Consider the following 27,266-nt stretch of genomic DNA (forward strand, 5'->3'; position numbering starts at 1 on the left):
AATCTGAGCTCTTAGTATTAATAGGAAGATTCTCTTCATCACAGTTTTCCATTCTTTCTTTAATCCCTTATATCAAAGACCATACCTCATTATTCATTGATGGCTTATCCAAATTATCATACATGGTTTTATAGGAAATTGAATGCTCTGGAAAAAGGATCAGGGTGTTTAAGCGATAACTTTCAACGTTTAATGATATTTAAAATTAAAGTTTAAAGAATTTGTTAAAAAAAAAAAATTTTTTAATAATTTTCTACATCATTGAAAAATGATTATTGATAAATGAACGTGACATGTTTTTGTAGGAAATTTAACGTTCTACAAGAAAGGTTCAATGTGTTTATTTGATTTCTCTAACCATTTAGAAGATATTTCTTGCCGAATCTCAATGCGTTTGAATTTCAAAAGTTTTTTAGTAACATTTTTTGGATTCATCAACTTAATTCATGAATTTTATAACATTAACTTAACACAAGAATTTCCGCTTATGTCAATAGAATAAACATTTTCAACTCTTTTTTAAACCTTTTCATATTTGTAGGTCAGCTTCATTTTTAGAAAAAGAAAATAATATGTCAGTTTATTATTTAGAGATAAATTAAGATCCATTTTCGGGAAATGAACTTTATTATTTTAGAAGTGTCATCATTCAGATCAATATAAAAGAAAAAAAATTCGAATTAATTATACGTAATCGATTTATTTTAAATTAGTACTTACGGAAATATTGATTATCTTTAAAAATATACCTGTTCATCTTATTAAAAAAATTGGCTTTTATTGCAGTTAGGATATTTTCCCAGATTTCCCAGAAAAATATACTTAATTATGAATTTTGTAGATAAAACTTACAGTTACATTTTTAATGGATATGAATGTTTATAAAATCCATGAATTAAGTTGATAAACCTAAAGAAGTTGTCAAAAAACTTTCGAAATTCAAACCCTCTAAACATATATAAATAAAATGAGTGAATATTAGCTAATTTTGAGTGCCAAATTAAACTACTTTTTGAAATTAGTGGTTCGATTTACACTTGGAAATAGTGAATATTTACTTATTTTTACTAAATTCACGTTTGGAGAGAACGCATTGAGATTCGGTAAGAAATATCTTCCTAACGGTTAGAGGAATCAAATAATCACATCAGGCCTTTCTTGTAGAGCGTTAGATTTCCTACAAAGTCATGTCACACTCATTTATCAATCATCATTTTTCAATGATGTAGAAAATTATTTTAAAAAATGTGATAGTTTACTGGTAGGTAGGCATTACGATTAGCTATTTCAGATATAATTACGTGTTGTCAAGGTGTTTAAAATTGATTTCGAAATTTTGCACACATAATATTACAAAGCAGAAAATAGTGATCGAAATAAAAAAACTTATTAATATACCACGTTTTTAGAATACACTCACAACTGTAAAATAATATCTCTGAGGCTCAACAAGATTTAAAACACATGCAGATTTCAAACTTCTTCCAGATAGTCCTGAAAATTTATGATTGTGAGTTTTATGAAAATACTTATAAGATTTAAAACGATAAATGTGGAACACATGATACCGATACTTGATACATTAATAGTTTAAGTAACAATTTCATTGCACTACAAATGAATTGGATCGATGTGTAAGTTTTCTCATCATTTGCTCCACTCTTTACTTTCACAGTTATGTATTGCATGCATTCCACAATTTCGTTTTCGATCGAACAAACTTTTTTTAACATAAAATGACATTTTCTTTCTTAACTATGCTGAACTCAGGGATAAAAAAAAAAATTTTTTTTGTTTGCCAAAATTGAAAAATTCATAATCTTCAAACAAAAAAAAAAAAACACCTCTTTAAAATTCCCAGAATCTCTCAAGATTGTTAAAGGTAGTGTAGTAAAAAATTTGAGCCCAAAATTTCGTGTCACCATACAATTTTGACGGTTTTGAAAAATTTTTAATTCGAAACCTTTTTCATTTTTCAAAATTTTTTTCAACAAATTTTTTTCAACAGCCCTAAGTGCCCTCTTCAAAACGAAACTAAGACCATTTCTGTATATACTATACTTTTCGAGATATTCAAAAAATAAAGTTGAAAAATTAGAAAAATAGTAAAATTTTGAATAACTTTCGCTAAAAATTTTTTTAATTTTTTTCCTTTGGCAAATCTCTGTTTTATGGTAAAAAAAAAGTTTTGACCAAATGTGGTCCATACTAAAAAGGGTCGATTCTAACTACTGGTCGATTTGACATGGAATGACCCATATGTCTATATATAATTAGATCTGATTAGATGTGACTGATATAAACACACTTATAATCAGATATAGGTCTACCTGGGAAAAAATCATTAGACCTGATCAGCTTGAACAGGCATGAGTCTTCAGGCCTGATCAGACATGAGAAATGACCGTGCCTGACCGGGCCTAACCAGGCATATTCAGGTCTGGTCAGGTATGTTCATGCCCATCCGGGTAAAAACATTATAGATAAAAAATGGACCTGTATAATTACATATATTTTTATATAACTATATACAATTATATTTAATTATTTCAACAAAAATAAGAAAAAAAAAATTCGGGCATGTGCAGAATTTGAACCGCAGACCTTACGCTCGAAAATTTAACCTGCTACCCGTTGACCTAAGAGATTGACTTGAAAATTTAGTTTCGTATGAACATCAAGTAATAAAAATCTTATACGTGATACATTCTTGGTCAAGAAAATGATATATCTATTACATCATAGATTTTTAGTCAACAAAATTTTATATCTGATTTATTAATTATTGATTAATAGTTTTATGAAATTCTATATCAGTTATATAAAATTATAACTACGTTAGCTATATGCAATTATAACTAAGGTAGTTATATTTAATTATAACTAAGATTGAAAATTTAATTCCATATATCAGGCTTGGTCAAACATGGACAGGCATGGACAGGTATGATCAGGCCTGAGCGTATTTAACGCTTCAGACATGGACAGACATGGACAGGTATGAACAGGCATCGATAAGTATGATCAGGCCTGAACGTGGTCGACGCTTCAGGCATGTACAGGCATAGACAGATATGATCAGGCCTGAGCGTATACAACGCATCAGACATGAACCAACATGAACATGGGCAGGTATGATCATTTTTTCCTGGGTAAACATAATTAGATCTGATCAGGTATGGCTAATATAAATTAATGTACAGTCGTGCATAAGTTTGTGTATGATTGCATCTGATCAGACATTACTGATATAAATTTATATGTAGTTAAATATGTCTACGTATGGTTAGATCTAATCTGACTTCATTGATGAAAAACCTACACATATTTAATTATGCACGTAGGTCAAATATATATATATATATATATATATATATATATATATTTATATTTATATTTATATACATTGTAACGGATCTTTTTCTTAGATAACCCGATTAAACTTAACAAAATTACACATAATTCTTATTCAACAAATTTACTCAATGACTCGAACTCAAAATTCACAAATCGAGCTACGTTACACTTCGCCCATCGATCAATCCTCTCATTCCCTCCAGAACCTGACGGGTGCCAGCCGACTTTTATTTCCCTGGTATCAGCAACCGGTCTAAACGTACACGTAAAATAAAACCTAATATCTAAATCCTTCGGAGATGAGAGAAATGAACGGAGGTAGCGGCATGTCCTGGTGCGCTCAGTATGCTAGGTTGTGGAGAGAGGGTCGCGGTTCTTTTTCCGCGGAACAAGCCAGTTAATTAAAATTAAATTAAACAAAAAAAAGGAATGAAAACTACAGAAAATATCATTCAAGTCCATCAGTCAAATAAATACCTGGGTATGACATCGGGAACCTCTCGGGGACGACGAATCACAAAACTTAACACAAATCTAGATAAAGAATAAAACTAAAATCAATAATGCGGTAACTCAGGACGGCAAAATCACGACAAACGGCTCCAAAACTCAACAAACAGAGCCACAGGCTCCAAACGACATCAGCCATGGGTGTGGTCAAGGCCTATCTTTGAGGCTCTCCGACTCACAACCACTCGCTCCAAGACTCCAAACTCGGCTACTGGGTCGACTCGTACTCGAGCGACTCCAAAATCCAACTCTCGGACACCATGGTCAGTTCCCAACTACTGTGCTCTCGTCTCCTACTCCATTCATGTCTACACTCTACTATTTCCAGTCACTCTCACATTCTCGCTTCTCTATCCATTCTTCCCCCACCACATACAAGCCGTGGACTCGCGGGTCTTCCCGCGGGGTCACTCACCGTAATATCCGAAGTTAGCGAATCTTTGGCTTCCTCGAGTATCACAAACGAGGTCTGCCATCCCCAAACAAACGTAAACGTACCCCAGCCAACTCCGGCTACCAACTCGCAGGGGCGGCGACATCTCCGTCGCTCCTCCGCGATCACCACGTCAACCCCGAGAGCTAGGCCTAGGCCTAGTCGTCATCACTGCTCGGGAGGCACGGTATTTTGGCTACTATCCGCAACACAGCTAGACATTCCTCGTTAAATCCTCGATCAACCACACAGATACTCCACCACAGACAAAATACCGTATCCGTACTCGTACTCTCCACCCACTGACTTTACTGCACACGTACTTCATACTCTCTACTCACAATCCCCTACACTCAACTTGTCACACGTACTAACCCTATTTCTCTCTAACACACAGACTCACACTTACTCCCCCTCTAACTCCATCTCCTCGGCAATGTAACGTTACAATATATATATATATATATATATATATATATATATATATATATATATATATATATATATATATATATATATTTAATATATTTTATTGTGTCTAAGTAATATTTATTAGAGTTAGTACAATGATATTTTGCTTTGATATTTGGGTTTCTTGCCACTACAAAACAATTGAGTTGTCCATTAAATAAATATTTTCTTAATTTTACCAAATGATTTTATTATCGTCCCAAGAGAAATATTAGCGTCAATCAAATAGAGTCTATTCAATCATTTGTTAAAAATGACAAAGTATGGTATTTTGACGTAACAAAATTGAGTTGTCCTAATTAAATATTAGTTTAACAGAATTTAACACAACTAATTGAATTGCCCGTGGAGAAACTTTTTTTCAGTGTATGCATTAGAAGTATGCGAATAGTTCGAACTTACGAATTATTTATTTCGCATCGAATCAAGTTAGTCATATTTGAAAATCATTCGAAACTTTTAGATGTTATGTGCACCCTTAATTTTTTTGAAATTTTTATTATTAGTAATTGCCAAATTAGATAAAAAAATAGCCCAGCTGATGTCTCTTTCGTGAAATTTCAAAGATATCGAGTGACCTTCAAAAATTTATATTTTGACTTTAAATTTTAGTGATTCGATTTCCCATTTATATGACATGGGAAATTTTTTTTCCGGTTTTAACTGATTTCTTGTGTTCATGATAACTCCCGAATAATCGGCACGCGGACCGTAATGTTTTTTTTGTCAGCATTAGTTTGGTGACTGCAATTACTCTTCCGTTAATCACTATCTTACTCTTATCGATTTACTTATAATTAATGAGAACTTAAAAACTTGTTATTCATGAAAACTTTTGCCACCATTTTTGTTACTGTTGTTATTATTTATGCACTTATTTTCTTTTTTCTCCACCAACTACTAGCAACAGCACTAGCATAACAGTAAGATTGGAGAAATAGATCGACATCTATGACAGAAATGCATGATATTTAAAAAAATTAAAGTGATACTGAGAAATACAAAAAAAATATTAAATAAAATAAAATTAATGATATCAAAGTTAGATAAAAATTCATAATTAAAAAAATACTAATGTTATGAAAAAAAAATAAAATCAGACAAATGATTAAATATAAAGTGAGCAATTAAAGTCCCAGACAGGATTGTATGACGAGCCCAGGCTTGGCAAAAGCTTGGCTCAATAATGTTGAACTCTGGGCCAAATTTGTAAGCCAGCCTTGTTCCAGCCTCGGTAGAAGTCTGGAATGATAACATCGTGCCAAGCCTGGTTGCCAGCCCTGACCCATGCTTGTTTGCCAGACCTGGTCCATGCATCAAAACAGTAAATAAATTCAATTAAAAAAAAACTTTATTATTATCTAAGTACTAGAGTTTGTGATTATTAACGTTCGAACTATTTAAGCGAGGTAAATGACGTGAAAAAAACTCGGTGAAAATTCTGCCTGGCGCGAACTGTCGTCCTTTTGATTGCTGGGTCTGAACGATGGCTACTGGACGAACCTACTAATGTTGAATCGAAACTTTTGTATGTTCTACTTATTCATTTTACTAAAATCCCTCAGTTTTGTGAAATATGAAGAGCAATTTAATTAATATTTTCGATTAAGGAAAAAATAAATAGTAATTTTATATTATGTATATTATAATTACATAATTTTTGAAAATAATATTTATTGATTTTAATTGATTATTTATCAAGAACCCAGCTTAAGTATCTTACTCTACCACCATTATTAGAGATAACATTTATTATCAAAATTCATGAGTTATTCCTAAATTAAACTAATTTTTTATAAGTAAAAATTATAAAGTTACGATTGTTGATTGCAAATAATAACAAACTAAAAAATGTATTAATTATTAATTGTAAATAATTTCAATCAGAATGTTAAAGTATTTAGTTATTAAAACTTATTTTAATTCAGAAGTAAATAATTATTCATTTAAAAAACCGTAATGATAAGATGATTGGATAATTCATAAAAAACCTATATTAGCCAATCCTGGCTCAAGGATGGGAAATTATAGGTATACCCAAACATGGATAATCCTGCCTTGGCCCAAGTCTGGGTTGCTATTGAATGATCAAGGCAGAGGAACTTAGTCTTGGCATGAACTCGGGTAATTAATGTAACGGCTAAGGCTAGGTTACCCAGTTCTGCTCCAAGCCTGGGTCACCACTGAATGGCCAAACTAGAGGAACCCAGTCCTGGTCCAGACTCGGGTAATGATTGGAATGGCCAGGATTGAGTAACCTTTCTTGACCTAAGCAACGGCCAATATAGACGTGCCAAAACTAGGTTCCCCAGTGCTGAACCAAGGATGGCCCCTTTGTTTAACTCTGGCAGCTCTTGCATGGGGTGTGCATTTTTGGATTTTTCAACTTTTTTTTTAAATCTATGAAAACATTTGAGAAAAGAAAAGAAAACTAAAGAGAAATTAATTTTTAAATAGTTCACTTATCAAATAAGTTTTAATTGAAATAATAATTTAATAACTTAAATAAATAAACAATACAATTTAATAACTTACTTCACTCCATTGATTTGTTTCCCACATTGGGCAGGAAATTGTATTGCAAGTTTCTTGGCTTTTTGGTTTATGACTGGGATTGCATCTATGATCAGGAAGCTACAATATTAAAATAAAACTAATAAAAGTTGATTTGGTTATTAAAAAAAAACAAAAATTTGTAACATTTTACATTTTGATAACTAGCTCAAGACAATGTTGTCTTACCTTCAAAGTATCATTTTCGTTCTTTTCTGTACAATAAATAGGCCTGGTTCTAGAACCACCACCACAGCTAGCACTGCATCCACTCCATTCACCACTAATCCATCTGTAGAAATAAAAATTCAAAGAATTCATGGTAATAAAAATTTGAAAATTTCCAAAAAAAAAAAATAGCTTCTTATTTAATGGAAGAAAATATTTGATAATCAGAGTCTATTTGAAATTCTTAGTAAAGTAGTTCTGTAAATGAGCAAAAACGGGCAGAAAATAACGCACGAAAGTTACTAACGGAAAAGATAAAAAAGAATAAATATGCGAGTCATACACGGTTACCATATGGATTTGGTTGAATATTTTTATTTAGTTGGAAATATTTTAAATAAAGCCGTCGATAAATGAAATGTCGTCTTATTTTTATTTAAAATTTTTTTTCTTCTGTTAAATGGAGAGAACGCACAGAAGGATTCTGGTGTAGGTGTGGTTAATTCAATAACTAAAGATCAACACAAAAATTACAGATTATCAATTAGATATTTTATTAACAATATGTACACTGAAAACCTGTGAGGAAAATACGTAATAGTGAATGCGACTCAATAATAACGTGATACCGAATGCAAACAATGTTAAATTCACGCATAACACTCGACACGTGTTCGGTAGCGGATCAGAACGCATCGTAATTAATTTATAACTAATTAGACGCGAGCAACAATTTTTGTGTATACTCAATAATCAGTAGCCTTGATATACTAGCTTGTTATTGAGGATACTTTAGCGTAAGTTAAGCGGAATTATCACACAAGAATAAATTATACTGAGCAAAGCGGTTAAACGGATAGCTGTTTTTGTACTGAACAATCAACGATGTAGATTAATGGCTTGAGCAGGCGTCTTCTTTTTCGTTGCCGCTCGGTAATAATGTGGCAGCCTTGCTGCTCAAGACGAATTTTCCCATTGGCTTGATAGCGCCCCAATAGGAAATAGTTGATAGCGAAGTCTCTCATTGGCTGGCCAATATAAAACGAATTATCTGATTGGCTGGCTTGTAGCAAGTTCTCATGATGTCTTGAGCTAGAAATTGTGTGTATCGGGCCCAGATAGCGAGTGACCCGGCACTATACTGACTTGCCGTCAGTAGCGACTTCGGCAGCTCCCGGACGTAGCGAAAGTACACGAAACTTTTTAAAATGATTAAGCTCGTGACTGAACACCTTTTGTAAATAAAGTTAAATTTTCAAAATCACAGTATTTACCAAAAAAAAGATTTATATTCATTAAATAATCATTTCCGTTAGCAAATAAAGTCTATATTTATATAATGATGGTGAAGTAAACAATTAAGTGCTATACGCATCAATGTTTCACTTGATTAATCCGATTGGATAGAAATGATGTCAATTATAAATGATTTAGTTTTTTTATAATTACATTCTATAGTTAACACAAATATGAATATTTTTAAAAAATTTTGGCGTTACACGAAAAAAAAAAATCGGTAGCTGCTACGGACAATTTTTTTCCTTGTATAAACAACATAATTTTTTAATCCGTTTCATTTAATGCACTGAATCAACTTAAACTTGAAACTTAAAATTTGTTTCTTTACGGCTTTGGAATTGTACAAAATTTTTTTAAATTCGAAGAAATTTTAATAAAATTGCTAATATTGTTTAATTATAAAACGCTATCTATAAAATTATATTATGATAAAAAACTATAATGTATTCTAGCACCTTATATCAAAAGTAAGAATTTAACACGGCAAATCAATCTATGGAAACTATAATGTAAATTCGTGGGCTCAAATATTTAAAACTAAATAGTTTTTTCCTAGCGCGTAGAGAGGCAATTTTTTGTCCGAACTGTAACAGGGTGTTTTTCAACCTTGCCAAATTTGGCCCCTTTATTAATTGATCTTAATAAAGGCGCCACTGGAAGATAAGACTCGGCCTTCCAGAACCGGAGATATTAAATTTAGAAAATTCAGGGTCGTTGAATTTTACAAGAGTGAGAAAGGATGAGGAATTAAATTTATTACACAATATTTTTATTAATATAATTAACAATTTTATTTATCACAGAACAATTTCACCCACCGGGTATTACTTCACTTATAATTATTTTATTAACTAACGGAGTCCACCGGACTTTATTCCATTGATTAATTTGTCTCCTGGACTTTTTAATATAAACTTGGCCACCGGCCTGATCCCCTGGATCTATTTAACACTGAGTCCCCTGGACTTATACAATTTTGGCAAACTGCCTGATCCCCTGGATCTTAATAAATTTTATCCCATGGACTTTATTTATAATGGCCACCAGCCTGATCTCCTGGATCTTAATAAAATTAGTCCCCTGGATTTTATTTATAATGGCCACCAGCCTGATCCCCTGGATCAATATTAAAACAAAATCGGCAACTTGCCAGATCCCCTGGATCTAATTATTTCAAAATAATTAAATAAAAATTCCCTTGGAATCATTTTATATCGCACACACACACACGTTTTATTTAATCAATTTACTGTCCACTGGACTTAACTCACACACACACACACACACACAATTTAAATTTGCCAAATTACAAATTCCGATTTTAACAGTTAAATTTAGTGACTACTAATTTTTTCTTTGTTTATAATCATTTACTTTAATTCACGAAAATTTCCCAGTATTTAATATTTTTTCTTCATCAAGTGATAGATTTTACTGACTCGAGCAACCGACGCTATCTCTCTCTACTTCGCGCGTCTCAGTGTATCTCTCTCTATTTCGTTTCTTTCTCCGCATTCAATTTTAATTTCTTTTAACAATTTACGGACATTAACTTAATACTCGCAATTTTAATTAATTAAAATCTCAATCTTTTATTACGATTTTCACAGCACTTGATTTTCAGTCTTGTATATTTTATCTTATTAAATTACCGATTAATTCCTTATATAACAATGACTAAATAACTATTATAATTTCTGGCCTTCTGCCGAGAAATTTCACTCCTTAATTTACAATTAATGATTAATAAATTCTGGCCTCGCTGCCAAGAATTATTTTACCAAACACGTGGTTAATTATTATTTTATTTCTTTACAATAAATTTTGGCTTCCCCCGCCGAGAATTTATTCTATCGGAGACGCTGGTTTATTAATACTTCCGATGGTTTTATACTCGATATTAATTAGTTTATTAATTCTGGCTTACCTGCCGAGAATTGATTTACGCACAGCACTACGATGTTAACACTCAACTTTTCACTTGTTTACCGGATGATACCATTGGCGTCTATCTAGCTTTCCTTGGTCTTTCTTTGGTTTCCGGTCTTCTGGATAAGGCTCACGGCAGATGGACGTCCGTTAAGCTTGTCGGCTCAACCGACTCTCTCCGATTTTGCTGCTGTCCTGTTGTTATATATTTTCAGCTCGGCCATTTTCGGAAACTTCCGGAAAATGGTCTCCCCACTTAATTAATTTTGGGACAGAAGTCCGAGCATCTTCAATTAGCGCACCCGGTGACAAGTTGAAAAACTGTAACGGGTACTTATTTGAGGTTTCGGCTCGGGTAACTGACCAGCCGTGGGAAACCACGATTTTCCTTGATGATAAATTAAATTTTACCCCGTTACAGAACAATGACAGTATAGTACCTTAACGAATTAAGTAAAAAGTGCTTTCGACAACGAGTGTGATTGGTTCACAAGCCGTCAGGCGAGTGTTTCCAACACATGAGTGTCGAATGCTTATCCTACTCAATACGTTACAATCTCTGTATAAAAATATTGATTGAGAAGAATTAAAAATGATGAAATTCGAATTCCTTTAAATAATTTTAATTCTTTTATTTGTATATATAGATATACAATTTGCATCGAGCGGCCGCTTCTCAATTCTTTTCAATCAGTTTTTTTAACCAGGGATATTTTTTGCATTGAATGGTAAGAAAGAATGTCTTTTATCGGTACTAAAAAATACTACATTAAATTAAATTTTTAAATAACCTAAAAAAATTATACTATTTTTAAGCTCGCTTCACCTAATTTTCTTTTGAAGTTATCTATTTTCTGATAAGATCTCGACTTTTTCTACTTAAATGAAATTTTTCTCAACTTTTAGAGCTTTTTTGATCTTAGTTGGAACTACCTAAGTAAACAAAACGACTCACTCAATGTTAAATATATATCTTTATAGTTGTAAGATTGAATCGGTTTTTTTTTTTTTAATCAGGATTATTTATCCTCACTTCGTGTAACACAGTCGCTCAGCTTAATTTTTACTTTCTGAACTAAGTCGAAAAAAAATGATTTATTCACCTTACTTTAGACTTGCTAAACCAAGTTAAAAGCAAAATTTATTTTTTAATGTAAAATGTAAAACCAATTTAATATAGTGGAAACCTAAAACATGCAAACCTTCTCAATAAGACAATTTATAGATAAATTGAGAAAAATATAGATAGCCCGAACTGGGAATCGAACCCAGACGATGTCGGTATCGCGCCGAGTGCTCTACCATATTTTCACCTCAGTTATAACGTTTTTACCTTATAATTTAAGTTAAATAAGTCGAAACCACGTCAATTACGACTTGATTTAAACTTTTTCGTAATAAAACGTGCCTAAATAAGTCAGTTAAGCCGAAACCAAGGTGAAAACTCAATGTATTTCATACCTCTATGAAAAAAAGTCAAGTTTGTCTTCCCTGATTAGAAAAAAACCATTCAAAACGATTCAACTTTACTACTATATAGATATAAATTTATCATTGAATAAATCGTTTTATTTAAAAACGTCTCCAAATTTCGACTTGGTAAACTAAGTTTAAATCAAGTTTTATATTTTAGCCGGGAATCAATTAAACTAAAAATACAAAGATAATAGATAATTTAACGTAAGAAATGTGTGAACTTATTCAATTTTATGTATTGTTATGTATTTTGACGAAAAAAAAATAATAAAGTATATGCATCTATCTCCCGACTGTTTGGAACTTTGAGGTGGCAACCCTAACTCTATATTTTGATTTGATTATTGATATCAATATCCTAGTATACGCCGTTGAAACATCTGTAAATATTCTTATTCTCTTGCACTTTTCTATGTAAAAATAAGTTTTAAATAGTAAAACCACAGGATAGAGTCAATTGTTAAAACTTACTCCGGCTAGCCCCATAACAGTCGGCTCTAACTTTATCATGAGGCAGAGGTAGAAGAGACATTCCGTCCCCTACGCATGAACACTACACCGCTTGCCCCACTTCTTTGTTGCAAGGAAACACGCATCACTGAACATGCAGTGCTTATAAAATCATTGTTTCTTTAAACTTTAATAACTTTATACTAAATAAAGATATCACAATAATTTTTTTTTTGATAAGGGCCAAGTGTCTAAAGAATGAAACTCTGAAAATAAAATTGAAATCTATCTGGTAGTTTTTCCGTGATGCACGCACAACTGCAGACTTCTATCATTTTATTCATATAGATGTAACGTGCTGGTTTTGCTTAATTTCTAGAAATTATTGGAAATATTGAGCCGCTTCAAATGCTACCGAAACAAGCCACATCGGTCCATTCGCTCCAATATTACAGAATATTTACATATATTTGTACGTACTCCCCCCAACACACACACTCGAACACGCCCACTCGGACATTATTCTAAAAATAGTCAGAGGAGCTTCTTAGACTTCGATACATGTACATCTGCCGAGAACTCGATTTTTTCATATCGAGGTGAAAATACTAATTTCTTGAATGCTTGGAATTTATAAATATTTTTTTAGTAAAGAATAAAAAATTCTTAAACTAGTAAACGATCGTTACAAGTTTGCCACTAGTTTCTTCTGTAAATCCATTAATTCTAAGAGTGGATTGGGTTTTACAGACAATTTAGAACCAACGACGGATAAAAAAATTTCAGGTCTAGTAAAAAATTGGTTGCCAATAATTTGTTGCCCTGGGAAAAACGAATTATATATGACGATATGTGACAGTATGTGTACCGTATATGGACATACATGCTTCTTGGATAAGTCAATATATGATTAATTTGAATCAGTTTCGTGCATTTCCGCTAAGTCCGGGAGTTGCCGAACTCGCTACTGACTACAAATCAAAATAGTGCCGGGTCACTCGTTATCTGGGCCCGGTACATACAATTTCTAACTCAAGGCCGTGTCAAGACGCTATGAGAAACCGCGACAAACCGGCCAATCAGATAATCCGTTTTATATGGGCCAGCCAATGGGAGACTTCGCTATCAATTACTTCCTGTTGGCGCACTTTTGGGCGAATGGGACAATTTATCTCATGCAGCAAGGATGCTACTTCGACACCAAGCTTTCTCGACAACTCAACGACGCTTCCAAAATTAATGCTTCTACAAAGTGCTTTGCTACTTGCAACCTCGTGCTTTTGAAACCACTTCTCTTTTACAGTAATTAATTCTTGTGTGATATTAAGCTAAACCACTACGCTAAATTCTGTCTTTATTCAGTCAGTAAATTAAGGCTGCTATTTACTGAAAGTAAATTAATTGATTGTCGCGTATAATTATATTATAAATAATTAACGAATTGATAATCGCTACTGACCACGTGTCAATTTAATATACGTGATTCATTTCTTGAGTTTTGCATTCGCTATCACGTTAATTTTAATCGCATTCGCTTTATCAGTTAAGTTTTTTACAATTTTAAGTGTATATAGTGTAAATAAATAACTAATTTATTTATTGATAAAAACAGTGTAATTTTTAATTGTTTAATTTCTCACGCCGAAACCAGATCAAAATAGTTTATTCGCTCATTTTATGTATATTTGCATATATATAGTGACGTTACCTTGCCGAGGAGCTAGAGTTAGAGGTGGAGTAAGAAGGAGTCTGTGTGATAGATAGAGATAGAGTCAATATGTGTGTCGAGTTGAGTGTAAGAGATAGTGAGTAGAGAGTATGGGGTATGTGTGCGGTGAAGTTAGTGTGTTGAGAGTACGAGTACGTATACGGTATGTTGTCTGTGTTGGAGTGTCTGTGTGGTTGAGCGTGGATTCAACGAGGAAGGTCTAGCTGTGTCACGGATAGTGGCCAAAATACCGTGCCTCCCGACCAGTGATGACGACTAGGCCTAGGCCTAGCTCTCGGGGTTGACGTGGTGATCGCGGACGAGCGACTGAGATGTCGCCACCCCTGCGAGTCGATACCCGGAGTAAGCTGGGGTACGTTTACATTTATTTATGAATGGCAGGCATCGTTTGCGATGCTCGAAGAAGCCAAAGATTCGCTAACTCCGGATATCACAGGGAGTGACACTGCGGGAAGACCTGCGAGTCCACGGTTTGTTTGCGGTAGGAGAAGAATAAATGGAGAAGCGATAATGTGAGAGTGACTGGAAATAGTAGAGTGTAGAGGTGAATGGAGTAGGAGACGAGAGAAGAGCAGTTGAGAACTGACAATGGTGTCAGAGAGTTGGATTTTGGAGTCGCTCGAGTACGAGTCGACCCAGTAGTCGAGTTTGGAGTCTTGGAGCGAGTGGTTGTGAGTCGAAGAGCCCGAAAGGTAGGCGTCGACCATGCCCTTGGCTTATTTTGTTTTGGAGCTTGTGGCTCTGCGTATTGAGTTCTTGGAGCCGTTCTGTCGGGATATTTGTCGCCTTGTTTACCGTTTTATTTATTTTATTTTATTAATTATCTAGAATTGTGTGAAGTTTTGTGATTCGTCGTCCACAAGAGGTTCCCGATGTCATACCCAGGTATTTATTTGTCTGCTGGACCGAGAGTACTTGACCTCGAGCCGCTTGGGCCCTTCGCGTCGCTCTCGCGTCCTCTATACGATATTTTATGTAGTTTTCTTTTCTGTATTTTGTTTAATTTAATTTTAATTAATCGGCATCTTCCGTGTAAAAAGAACCGCGAACCTCTCTCCACAACCTAGCATACTGAGCGCACCAGGACATGCCGCTACCTCCGTTCATTTCTCTCATCTCCGAAAGATTTAGATATTAGGTTTTAATTTACGAGTACGCTTAGACCGGTTGCCGATACGGGAGAAATAAAAGTCCGCTGGCGTCCGTCAGGATCTGGAGGAAATGAGAGGAGTGGTCGGTGGGCGAAGTGTAACGTAGCCTGATTTGTGAATTTTGAGTTCGAGTCATTGAGAAAATTTATTGAATAAGAGTTATGTGTAATTTTGTTTAGTTTAATCGAGTTATCTGAGAAAAAGATACGTTACAATATATAACTATAAATGATCCTATGTAACTATATACGAGCATATATAGTTACATGTATTTATAGATAAAAGTGTATCATTTATTTTTTCATATTTTATTTATCATATATGGCAATAAATAACTTGATCAAGGCATATATGGTAATATATTGGCATATGTACTTTTCAAATAATTTCATGTATAATTATCCGACTAAAATTTTTTCCTGATTTGTCAGAAGTACTATAAGGGCCTTGTCAGGTTAATACAACGTTTGCCTTAATAGGGCAAACCTGACGAGTTCCTTATCAGGACCTCATCAAGATATCATGATTCAAAAAGGCCATTCGGCGTCAGAAATGGAAGTAGATTTCTATATTGTAACGTATCTTTTTAGTATATAACTCGATTAATCTGAACAAAATTATACATGACTTTTTCCCAATATATTTTACTCAAACTCGAATTCAAAATACTCAAAATCGGGCTACGTTACACTTCGCCCACCGATCAATCCTCTCATTTCCTCCAGATCTTGAACCGTATCGGCAACCGATCTAAACGTACACGTCAATTAAAACTTAAGATCGAAATCCTTTGGAAATGAGAGAACTGAACGGTGGTAGCGGCATTTCCTGGTGCGCTCAGTGTGCTAGGTTGTGGAAAGAGGGTCGCGGTTCTTTTCACGCGGAAGAAGCCGATTAATTAAAATTAAATTAAAATAAACTAAAGAAAATATCGGAAAGACGACGCGAAATTGACGCAGAGAGTCCAAAAGGCCTGCCGTCGAGTACTCTCGGTCCATCAGACAAATAAATACCTGGGTATGACATCGTGGACCTCTTGTGGATGCCGAATTACCAAACTTACACACTACTAGATAATTAATAAAATAAAATAGATAATGCGGTAAACAAGACGACAATTATCCCGACAGAACGGCTTCAAGGGCTCAATACGCAGAGCCACAAGCTCCAAAACGACATAAGCCAAGGGTGTGGTCGAGTCCTACCTTTGAGCTTTCCGACTCACAATCACTCGCTCCAAGATTCCAAACTCGACAAATGGGTCTGCCGCCGTCCCCAAATAAACGTAAACGTACCCCAGCTAACTCCGAGTATCAACACGAAGGGACGGCGACATCTCAGTCGCTCCTTCACGATCACCACGTCAACCCCGAAAGCTAGGCCTAGGCCTAGTCGTCGTCACTGGTCGGGAGGCACGGTATTTTGGCCACTATCCGCGACACAGTTAGACCTTCCTCGTTGAATCCACGCTCAATCACACAGACGCTCCATGACAGACAAGATACCGTATCCGTACTCGTACTCTCCACCCACTGACTTCACTGCACACGTACTCCATACTCTCTACTCACTTATCCCTACACTCAACTCCACACACATATTAACTCCATCTCTCTCTATCACATAGACTCACGCTCACTCCCTCTTCAATCCATCTCCTTGGCAATGTAACGTCACAATACATATACTATTTAATAATCACCCATCAAAAATTTTCAAAGATATAAACAACGGTATTATCATTATAAGCACATGAATCAATTATGTAACTTTGAACTCTTATTAATAGTGGAACAATCATCGTAAACAAAAAAATAAAAATATGAAAATATAGCTTTTTCTATTGGCTATCACGTTTTTTTTTCTACCTAATCAGGATAAATATACCCGTTAAAAAGTTATTTACAAAAAAGCAAAAAAAGTAAGATTTTTTGTTATTTTTGGAATCTCAAATATCCACCATTTCTAAACGAGTTGACCGATTTTGCTCATCTTCAAATTTAACCGTGATAATCGTTCATAGAATAAGTGTGCCAAGTTTCATTAAGATCTATTAGAATTGTAGCTGCTATCGTCACAACATGGCGCGTTATATTACATATATATATATATATATATTAGGGTGCTTCGTTTCCAGCGAAAGTATTTTTTTCGTTGCTCATCAAGCAAAATATGTTTGTTATACTAAAACGAAAATTCCTGCGAAGTTTAATTTCTTAATTCCAATCCTAAGTACTTTCCATTTGATTTCCAAGATTTCCCATCTAAAAAACACATAAATGAAATTACTTTTTTTTTAAACTTTCTAATATTTAGCTGCGTTTTATGATATCGACGCGGTTTTGTTCGCAAATTGTAGGACATTTGGTGTTCTTTAAAAGTAGCCATAGTAACTTAGCTGTAATTCCAGCTGTTTCGCTGATGTCCGCTAAGGAAGTCATTTTTCCTATGAAATTGGCCTTTATTGGCTTGCAGAACGTAAACCAGTTAATGCACACAAAAAATGTAAACGGGAATTTTATTGGAAATTTTATTCCCTTCAAAAAAAACCCTATGAGTCAAGTAACTACAGTCCATAGTATCCGAGTTATAGGAATTTTAATAATTCAAAAAATAACAGAGCAATGGTCATTGTTTTATTTAATATTATATTTTGAAATTATAAAAACTTTTATAACTCGGAAACTATGAACTTGAACGACTTGACTCATAGGGCTTTTTTTGAATGGAATAAAATTTTTTCTTGCCATCATACTTTACTGTTCTAGTGTGTTATTATAAATAAGATTAGTTTAATTGAATATTATTGTACGTTACCGGCAATATACTCGCAATCTAAACTACACTGTGCCATCTACACTATATCCAGCGATTGCTTTTTCTTGTAAGCAATTTTTATTATTATAATTGGTAATAAACAATCATTGCAATTGTTAATCCTTCACTTTATCTATCATCATTCATCCTATTAATATCCTCTTTTACTGTTAAGATTCTTAAATAGTTCAATAGAGAGTCCCGAGGGGAGTCCGAGGCCCTCAATTATCAGTCAATCACTTCGATCCTGGATCAATTAGCGTTTAGACGTATTTTCGTTTATTATCAAATTGCGATAATTATTCTGCATTAATTATGTTACAATATATTCTGTTAATAATCTGGGAATTCTACTTGCGATATTATTTTATTGTTTTACATTAATTATTACAAATCAAGTTTAAGTAAATTGAATATTACTGTATGTTACCGGCAGTATACTCGCACTATAAATAATATTAAAGTCAAATAATAAGTTCAGAGTGCTGTAATTACGTTGTACATGTAGATAATTATTGAATCTCCAGCGGTATAAACCAGGACAAATTCTTGTATTCTATTTTGCGGAGACGTTTATTGTATGTACGTGAACCTTATTATAATTGGCAATAAACCTGTACTTTTCTAATAAATTCCTTTCACTCTGTCTATAACCGTTCATCCTATTTCTGTCCTATGTTACTGGTAAGAATTATTAAGTGGTTCATTAAAAGTATTATTGATTGAGTAAGAATTGATAATTTAATCAGCAATAAGAAAATAATTTATAAGTAATAAGCCGTGAGGTAAGTTAGTGAGTTTTACATACGTTGCCGTGTTTGAATAAGTTCGGGTATTTGCTTTGCAAGAATCTCAGCGAATTACTCTGTCCAAGTAAATAAAAATTTGTTAGAGGCCAGCCTAAGGCAGGGTTTAGCCCGCGAATTCTGGTGGCTGCTGGGAAAAATCGCAAAGAGAAAAAGCGATTGGTCTCAATATATATATATATATATATATATATATATATATATATATATATATATATATATATATTGTAACGGGTTTGTCACCATCGGGGATCTACCGGAGTGAAGTCCGAGTACACGTACTATTTGGTCACCTTGTCAAAATTTTTAAGTTGGGCGCCAGGTGATTTTATAATCACCGAATAAATAATTATCAAAAAAATATCGGCTCAGGGTAGCGGATCGGAGAACGGTCAGGCACTTGAGATTACGATAAATGATTGATTAGAATGTACATAAAAATTAGTCGTATATTACATAAACAAAATAATTGGTCGGTTTCACACAAATTATCACTTACACAAAAATCAAAATGCTGTTGTAGGCTTGACTCGATATAAACAAAATTATAAATTAATAAAAATTGTAATTGATCGAAACAAAGTCAGTTCATTGCTCGGAAAAAAAACATAACAGTCGGTTGACGAAATTAAAATACACTTATTTTAATTCACAAACATACATACGACGTAGTTATTAACGGAAATACTCGACCGGTGACGTCAGAGTATTTTACATGGCAGGACTTGGCTGACGCAACGAATGAGAAAGAGATAATCCGCAATTATCAGAAATACTCGAATGAAATAAAATAAAATAATATTAATAATATGAATTTAAACCACGAGTCGATGTCGAATTTTTCATCATGTTACAATATATATATATATATATATATATATATATATATATATATATATATATATATATATATATATATATATATATATATATATATATATATATATATATATATATATATATTGTAATGAACGAGAAGCTAATGTTTTAAAATATTTGAATAACTAGAAAAAAAATGCCTTCTTCGCTTGTTTTATAGAATCGCGACTAAAGTCAGTCAATCTTAATTTGACATTTTAACAGCAAAGATATCTGTATTCAATAAACTATGTATTGCTCTTGCTTTATTTTACTGCTGTTAATTGTGTTGTTATTATTTCTAATATAAGTGTGTTATCATTGTAGTATAAGTGATATTAATTTATGAGTTGAAATACTACAATTTGGTGTTAGAAGTTTTTGAATAAGTGAATAAGTGAATATTAAAAAAAAAATGCCGCGACGGACAAAGCAAACGGTTGCCGATAATACTTCGGACATCATCGATGACGATCGGGAAAATAAGGAATGAGCTTAATAACAAACTAGAGGAGTTCTGTTAGCGCATTGCGTGCTTCTTACAGAAGAAGAGGGAGGAGGATGACGAACGGTTCAACAACTTGGAATCTAAATTCTCCAGAGTAAAAGGATTACTCGGAAAGATAGTGGAATAACTATAAGATACATCGAGAGAAAATAAAAATCTGCTTAAACTGGTGCAGTTCTTCCTCGGAACATTGACGTTGAGGCAGAAATCCATGTTGACGCGGAAATAAATAAAAATTTAGAAAATAAATCGAACGATAATATTAGTAAAAATAAACCGGAAATCATCACGACATCCAACCTATCATTTATTTTTAAACCAATTGATTCAATGAAACCAGACACATTTGATGCTTCTGTGTCTGCTGATAGTTATTTAAAACATTTCGAAATAGTTTCAAACCATAACCGATGGTCGGATCAAATCAAAGCATCATATTTAGAAGCTTCTTTACGAGGGAAAGCTCAAACAATGTTAGAAAAATTATCATGGGACGACTTAAAAAGTAATGATAAAATCAAAGAAATTATAATATCGCGATTTGGAGAGAGAAAATTTTCTTATGTTCATTTAAATGAATTACAAAATAAAAAACAAAAATCTGACGAGTCTGTTACAGCTTCGCTGAAACAATTGACAAAATTACTCGACTTAAATATCCCGATTTACCAGATGATATAGTTGACCGTCAATCTTCTCAATATTTTATTAGTGGATTATTAGGTAAGAGATTGCAATTCACTTTAATATCTGAAAAAATTTTTACCTTAAATAAAGCTTTAGAAAGAGCTTTAGAACTAGAAGCGATTTCAAAATTAATTTATGAGGAAAAGAAAAATAAAATACAATCGAATAAAAAATTTACATATTCAGATGTTTATAAACGTTCAAATAATTATAGATATTCAGACAATTATAAACATTTAAATAATTATAAACCTAATCTTAAAAGAAGATTAGAAATTGGTAATAATAATCCTAATCCTACTACTACTCCTACGTGTTGAAACTGTGGAAAGAAGGTCATAATAAAACAAATTGTAAAAATCCACAAATTTTTAATCAGAATTATCGGCAAAATTTCCAACAAACAAAAAAACCAGATATAATCAGAATTATAATCATCAGCATCAGGGTAACTAAATGAGGTTGATCCGACGGGGGACGGATCAACCTATTCTATTAAAAAAATTAAATTCAATAATTTAGATCCTGATTTAAATCTAATATCACACGGAACTATTAATTGTATTTCTTGTAAAATGAATATTGATACTACGGCTGACATTACTATTGCTAAAGTTAATTTATTTGATAATTTACCAAATAATAATTATAAACCTCATAAAATTTTTTCTGCATCTGGTGAAGAATTTCCATATAAATTTATTCATAACAGTCAAATTAAAATTTCGAATTTCTCTATTGATATAGATATTGTTTTCACAAAATTTAAAGAGGATTGTTTACTGGGTAAAGATTTTCTAAGAAAATCAAAATTATTAAAAAATTTCAATAATTTTTTAAATACAAAATTTGTTGAAAATCGCTATAGTAAATGAATAATTAAATAATTGATATGAAAACCTTAATACATGTGCATTTTTAAAGATAAAATAAAATATTGTGAAATATATATCTTTTTCTCAAACTAAATATTTTAGCTCTACGCTAAATATTTTATTCTACGCTACTCGCAGCATCGCCCGAGTACCTACATTTATGACCATCCCGGGTTCGGGGCCATAAAAATTTGATCCTTTCTGTTCATAGCGCGAGCCTTTAGCCCGCATACGCAGCTCTTCTACGCGAACATTTATTCGCGAGATTTCATTCCTTTTTTTATTCATGTAATTTTTGTTATAAATAATTTTACAGGACTTTCTCACGCTCTTAGGAAAGTGGAAAAATCAAGGAACTTCCAAACCAGTTTATCGAACTTTTTTTTTTTTTAGCATACTGGAGCTCTGCATCAACTCGCTGCCGTTGTTACCAGTCAGTCATTCTCTGACCTCTTGCACCGAGCACATCGAGTATTTCCGAGCGTGTCAATTTTTCTGACGAGCTTCACAGCAATTTGCAAATATCAGTTCACTTAAGTTCTTTTCTTAAACACAGTGAAAGTTACAATCGTTCAGTTACAATCGATCCCAGTTTAGCGAGCATTTATTACCATCAAGAGCCATCGAGAAATAATTACACAGCATCCAGAGTACTCTGCAACTCGTAATCATGTTTCATCTGTATCGGCTCACCTCGCACTGGTGTGATCGTAATATTCTGCCGTAGACTACGAGCACTCAACCACCAATATGGTCATGTATGAGCATATAAAATTCACTACTAAACAGTTCTGAATCGTACGGTACTGAACTGTACGGTGCTAAATAGTACGGTACTAAACCGTACGGTAGTAGACATAGCAACGGCCTATTTAAATGGGAAATTGAATTTTTCGATGAGTGAAGCCCCTAATTGACTTAGAATTTTTTTTCAAGCGGGAATATTTTTTTTGTTCTATAAATTTAGTTTTTCAGGTAGAACAGAAAAAAAATATCACCTCAATATGAAACATCCTAACATATACATTTCATAGTAATATATTTTCACTATAACTTTAGAATAAACGATGAAGAAAAGAAAATGGAGAAAATAAAATAAAAGAAAGCATGAAATGACTTTACAATGCTTTTCTTTTAGTTAATGGCCGTTCAAGATGGAAGAAAGGGTGCGCATTGCAACGAGAAATTCAGTCGACCGACATCTCTTTTACCCTGTATTGCTTTTTCGTTTTTAAAACGTCGTCATACGGAAACACTTTTGGCGTCACGCCGAACAGTCTTTTCTCAATACTGAAACTATTTCTTTATTGCAGTCAGTTACCGACAAAGAAATAATAAAAATGTACGATTCAAAAAATAAAAATATAATATTTCAATTCTGAATATAAAATTAATAAATGTTTGATTCTTTGCAAAATAATAATTCAAAATATTTATATATATTTCATGTATCACATGTACGTCATTAATTTTTGTCATGTATGTATATATATATATATATATATATATATATATATATATATATATATATATAATTTTCCCATTTATAGTTATTAAAATGTATAAATTTATTCAAATTGATAAACTATATTCAATTTCAGTCCAATTAATTAAGTTTAATTCTATTGCACACATAACTTACCTAATAAAAAATAATCTAAATTACCATCTTTATCAAAATAAATAATAAAATATAACCACGATTAAGTTACTTACTAAGAATTAAAAGCTAAATTTATACAGTTAATAAAAAATGAAAATTTGGCTTAACATACTTTGTTGAACAAGGATGTGTATTACATGGTAATATTGTTTTCGTTGGCTTTTTATCAAGATCACATTTTCCTTCATCAACTGTGTTGTGATTTTGGAGTGATATGCAAGTGGCTATGGCCATTTTAAAACCTATAACAGAATAAAAAAGTAAAATCATAAAAAAATTATTTTATTATACCATACGATAATTACTTTTTAATATTTCTGAGACTCAAGAGGAGTAAATGATATCATAAGAATAAGATAATTACCGCCACCGCAGGATTTAGAACAAGCAGATATCGATTCCAGGCTCCATGAATATCTCGACTGGCATGTCAAACCATTGCCACCGCATACACCGCAAAGATCTTTCGTTTTACCACTGCCTACTTTCATGTCACAGCCTACAGTCTGTGAACAATAAAATAATTTATTCAATAATTAAAATATAATAAAAAATATAAAGTATGTAATGCAATGTGTAAGTTATTCGACCGTAGGACTAATATCTTAACGGATATATAAGACGTCATGGATATCCTATGTATATAAGTATTTACAGTAATATTTACCAATAATATGAAGCAGTAGAAATATTTGATGATAATATGTAGTAATGGTAATATATGATAGCAATCTTGAGCATAACAATAGTACACTGTAAAAAATTTTTCTTTTTACCTCGGTTGAAAGTACGTATCTTCGGCATCAATTTCGCGGTAGAATCCTAATGAAAATTAAAGCGAGGCACTAGCTAGCGCCTCACTAGTTTCGCTAGAGTAAAACGAGACTAGCTAGCATAAAAACGAAGCACTTACTAGCGCCTGGCCAGTTTTGCTAAGATTGTCTTAATCCAAAACGGTTGCTTTTTAAGTGTCATTGACCATTTTAAAGTTTCAGGTTATACGTTAGAATATTCAAAACGCTGATTATAACTATAAAATCAAACTAACAACTTGATAATGATAAATTTACTAGTGCTTAAAGTTGATGTAAATAAATATAATAAATCAACACTAAATTACTTGAAGAAATGAATACAAACTTAATTAATAAATCAATAAAATCAAACTGCAATGTAAAATTTTAATGAATTATTTTTTATAATACAATTTATGATTTTTGAAAAATTTACTGGAATATTTTAAACACATTAAATATTTTAAGATTTTAATGAATGTTCTTATTTTTACTTACAGCTACTGCTAACTTGTATCTCTTAGTAATCATCACTTTTTATTTAATTTAATTTAATAAACTATTTTTTATTATAAAATTTATAATTTTTAACAAACGCATTGAACTATTTTAGTAACTCAGTTAAGTTACGAATAGCAATATTTGTATTAATTGCCGACAATTGGAGTTCTACATAAGTGTTAAGTCTTTTCTCCATTTTCAAATATTAGTTTTTAAAGTTATGTTACTTATTAAACTGCGATATAATAATAATAATAATAATAAATTATATATAAACCAATTCATATGCAATTGATTTCATTATGTAGTTCTTATTATATTTGATTACACTCCTTATAACTTTAAATTTTTTCAATTTTAAGTAGTTTGAATTTTTATTATTTTTATTAGTTTGAATTGATATTTATTTTTCAAAATTATAATTATATTTACTTTTTGTTTTCTCTTTTATGCCTACCCCCCGACCAGCAGCACTCGCTTCGCTCTTGCCGCAAATGTCGGGGCAGGCATCAATGGTAACACGACTTTATCTCCCCGGACAAAATCTCTTCGACAAAATCTCCCCACGACAAAATTTCCCCACGACAAAGTCTCCCTATGACAAAATTTTTCTTTCACAAAATCGCTCCAAGATAAAATACATGTATGTGGAGCATATTCTATATATTTATAATATACACATAAAATATGAAAAAAACCTGAATACGATTCCAGTCGTAAGTGTAGAAATCATTATAATTACATAGATTATTATAAGATCTTGTTTATAGGGAGATATTGTCATGGGGAGATTATGTCTTGGGGAGACTTTGTCGGGGAAATATCATGGTGAAACCGGCATCAATAGCATGAAGAAAAATAGTATACACTCCACGGACAGAAATTTAAGAGCTCTGAACTGTGCAACATGATGCCCTCGGCTTCATTTCAAGCGTGCAGTGCAGGAATCTCAACTTTTACAGTGGAAACGGATTTAAATAAAATTCTCATTGCTCCAAAATCACTCTGCTGAAAAAATGTTTCCTATTTACTTTGTACGGGGAATGATTTTTATATTAAAACTCCCGAAATTCGGATGACGGAGTAAATTCAGATTGAAATAATATCTGTATTCACTTTGGAGTTTTTACAGTATATACTTTTGTATAAGTATTTATACAAGCCAAAATTCTACAAAAATATATAAATCATATATAATAAAAAAATTTAAAGAATATTTATTAGTCTGATTTACTGAATATTTAAAGATATGGTAATTATACGCTACTCATTGCATTTTTAGCTTGTTGCCCTTAGTGTAGCAGATGATTATATCAATCTCTTAAAATTTAACAGTGTTCAAATTTTTGTAGTACAAGTCAATCAAGAATCGATTCTTAATATTCGACTCTTAGATACTTAAGCGGCCCAAAAAAATTGTTGACTTTATTTTTAAATTCGAGTCAACTATAAGTTATCATGTAATGTAACCAATTGTTAATCTAAATTCAACAAAAAGCCAACTATTTTGTTTGTGTTACCTAGGAACATAGAATGCATATATTTTAATGAAAGACAATTGTAGCACTGACCTGTCTGTTGTCATTAGTATATTTTCTTTTTTTCTAATTGTGTATACCCATTTAAATTGATTTACGCAATGGCACCTAGCGCCTTTTAGATTTACTTTAAAAAAGTAAATAAAACATTGAAAATCAAGTGTATGAAATACAGCCAAAAACTTTAATAACAGTACAACGTCTTTAAGTACATTTCTTTAAATATTTGTCAAATAATTATGTCAGTAACAGGGGTTAAGTTTTAAATTAGAATTATTATTGATATGCTACTCGAATATAAATTTTGCCGTGAATATTATTTTACCCCATTTATTTTCAAGTAGTAAGCAATCTTTTTCAGCCTGAATTATGTAGTGGATAATTACAGGTTTTCTAGATTAAAATGAACTTTTACTCACAACTCGATTCATGTCAAGTTTCAGGCTCGATTAATCGATTCCAAGAATCAAAATGAAAAAGTTCGAAGTATCATCTCTGTTATTATTATAAGTTCTAGCTATATTGTAATTCAATCTGATGATTAAAAACATAGACGGGTTAAAAATATGGATATATTATAATAAGTATAGATTATTACACTTTCGTGTTTGTATAAAGTCAGAAAATCTTAACTGACGTCAATCGTGACCTGAGTAATACCGAGGTAAAAGACTAATTTATCATTCAGGTAAG

General features: G+C 32.4%; 1 protein-coding gene across 1 annotated transcript in view; it reads right to left on the reverse strand.

The window, feature by feature from the left end:
* LOC103578210 (protein madd-4) overlaps positions 1-27,266 on the reverse strand; it is a 754,919-nt gene that overhangs the window by 32,959 nt on the left and 694,694 nt on the right. Inside the window, exons 7-10 of the mRNA XM_053740948.1 lie at positions 24,105-24,246; positions 23,853-23,982; positions 7,514-7,616; positions 7,307-7,405 (exon numbers count right to left, since the gene is read on the reverse strand). Of these exons, the coding sequence (XP_053596923.1) occupies positions 7,307-7,405; positions 7,514-7,616; positions 23,853-23,982; positions 24,105-24,246 (474 nt within the window). The remainder of the gene's footprint in view (positions 1-7,306; positions 7,406-7,513; positions 7,617-23,852; positions 23,983-24,104; positions 24,247-27,266) is intronic.

This window comes from Microplitis demolitor, chromosome 7 (genome assembly GCF_026212275.2).
Source record: "Microplitis demolitor isolate Queensland-Clemson2020A chromosome 7, iyMicDemo2.1a, whole genome shotgun sequence".
Taxonomy (NCBI): domain Eukaryota; kingdom Metazoa; phylum Arthropoda; class Insecta; order Hymenoptera; family Braconidae; genus Microplitis; species Microplitis demolitor.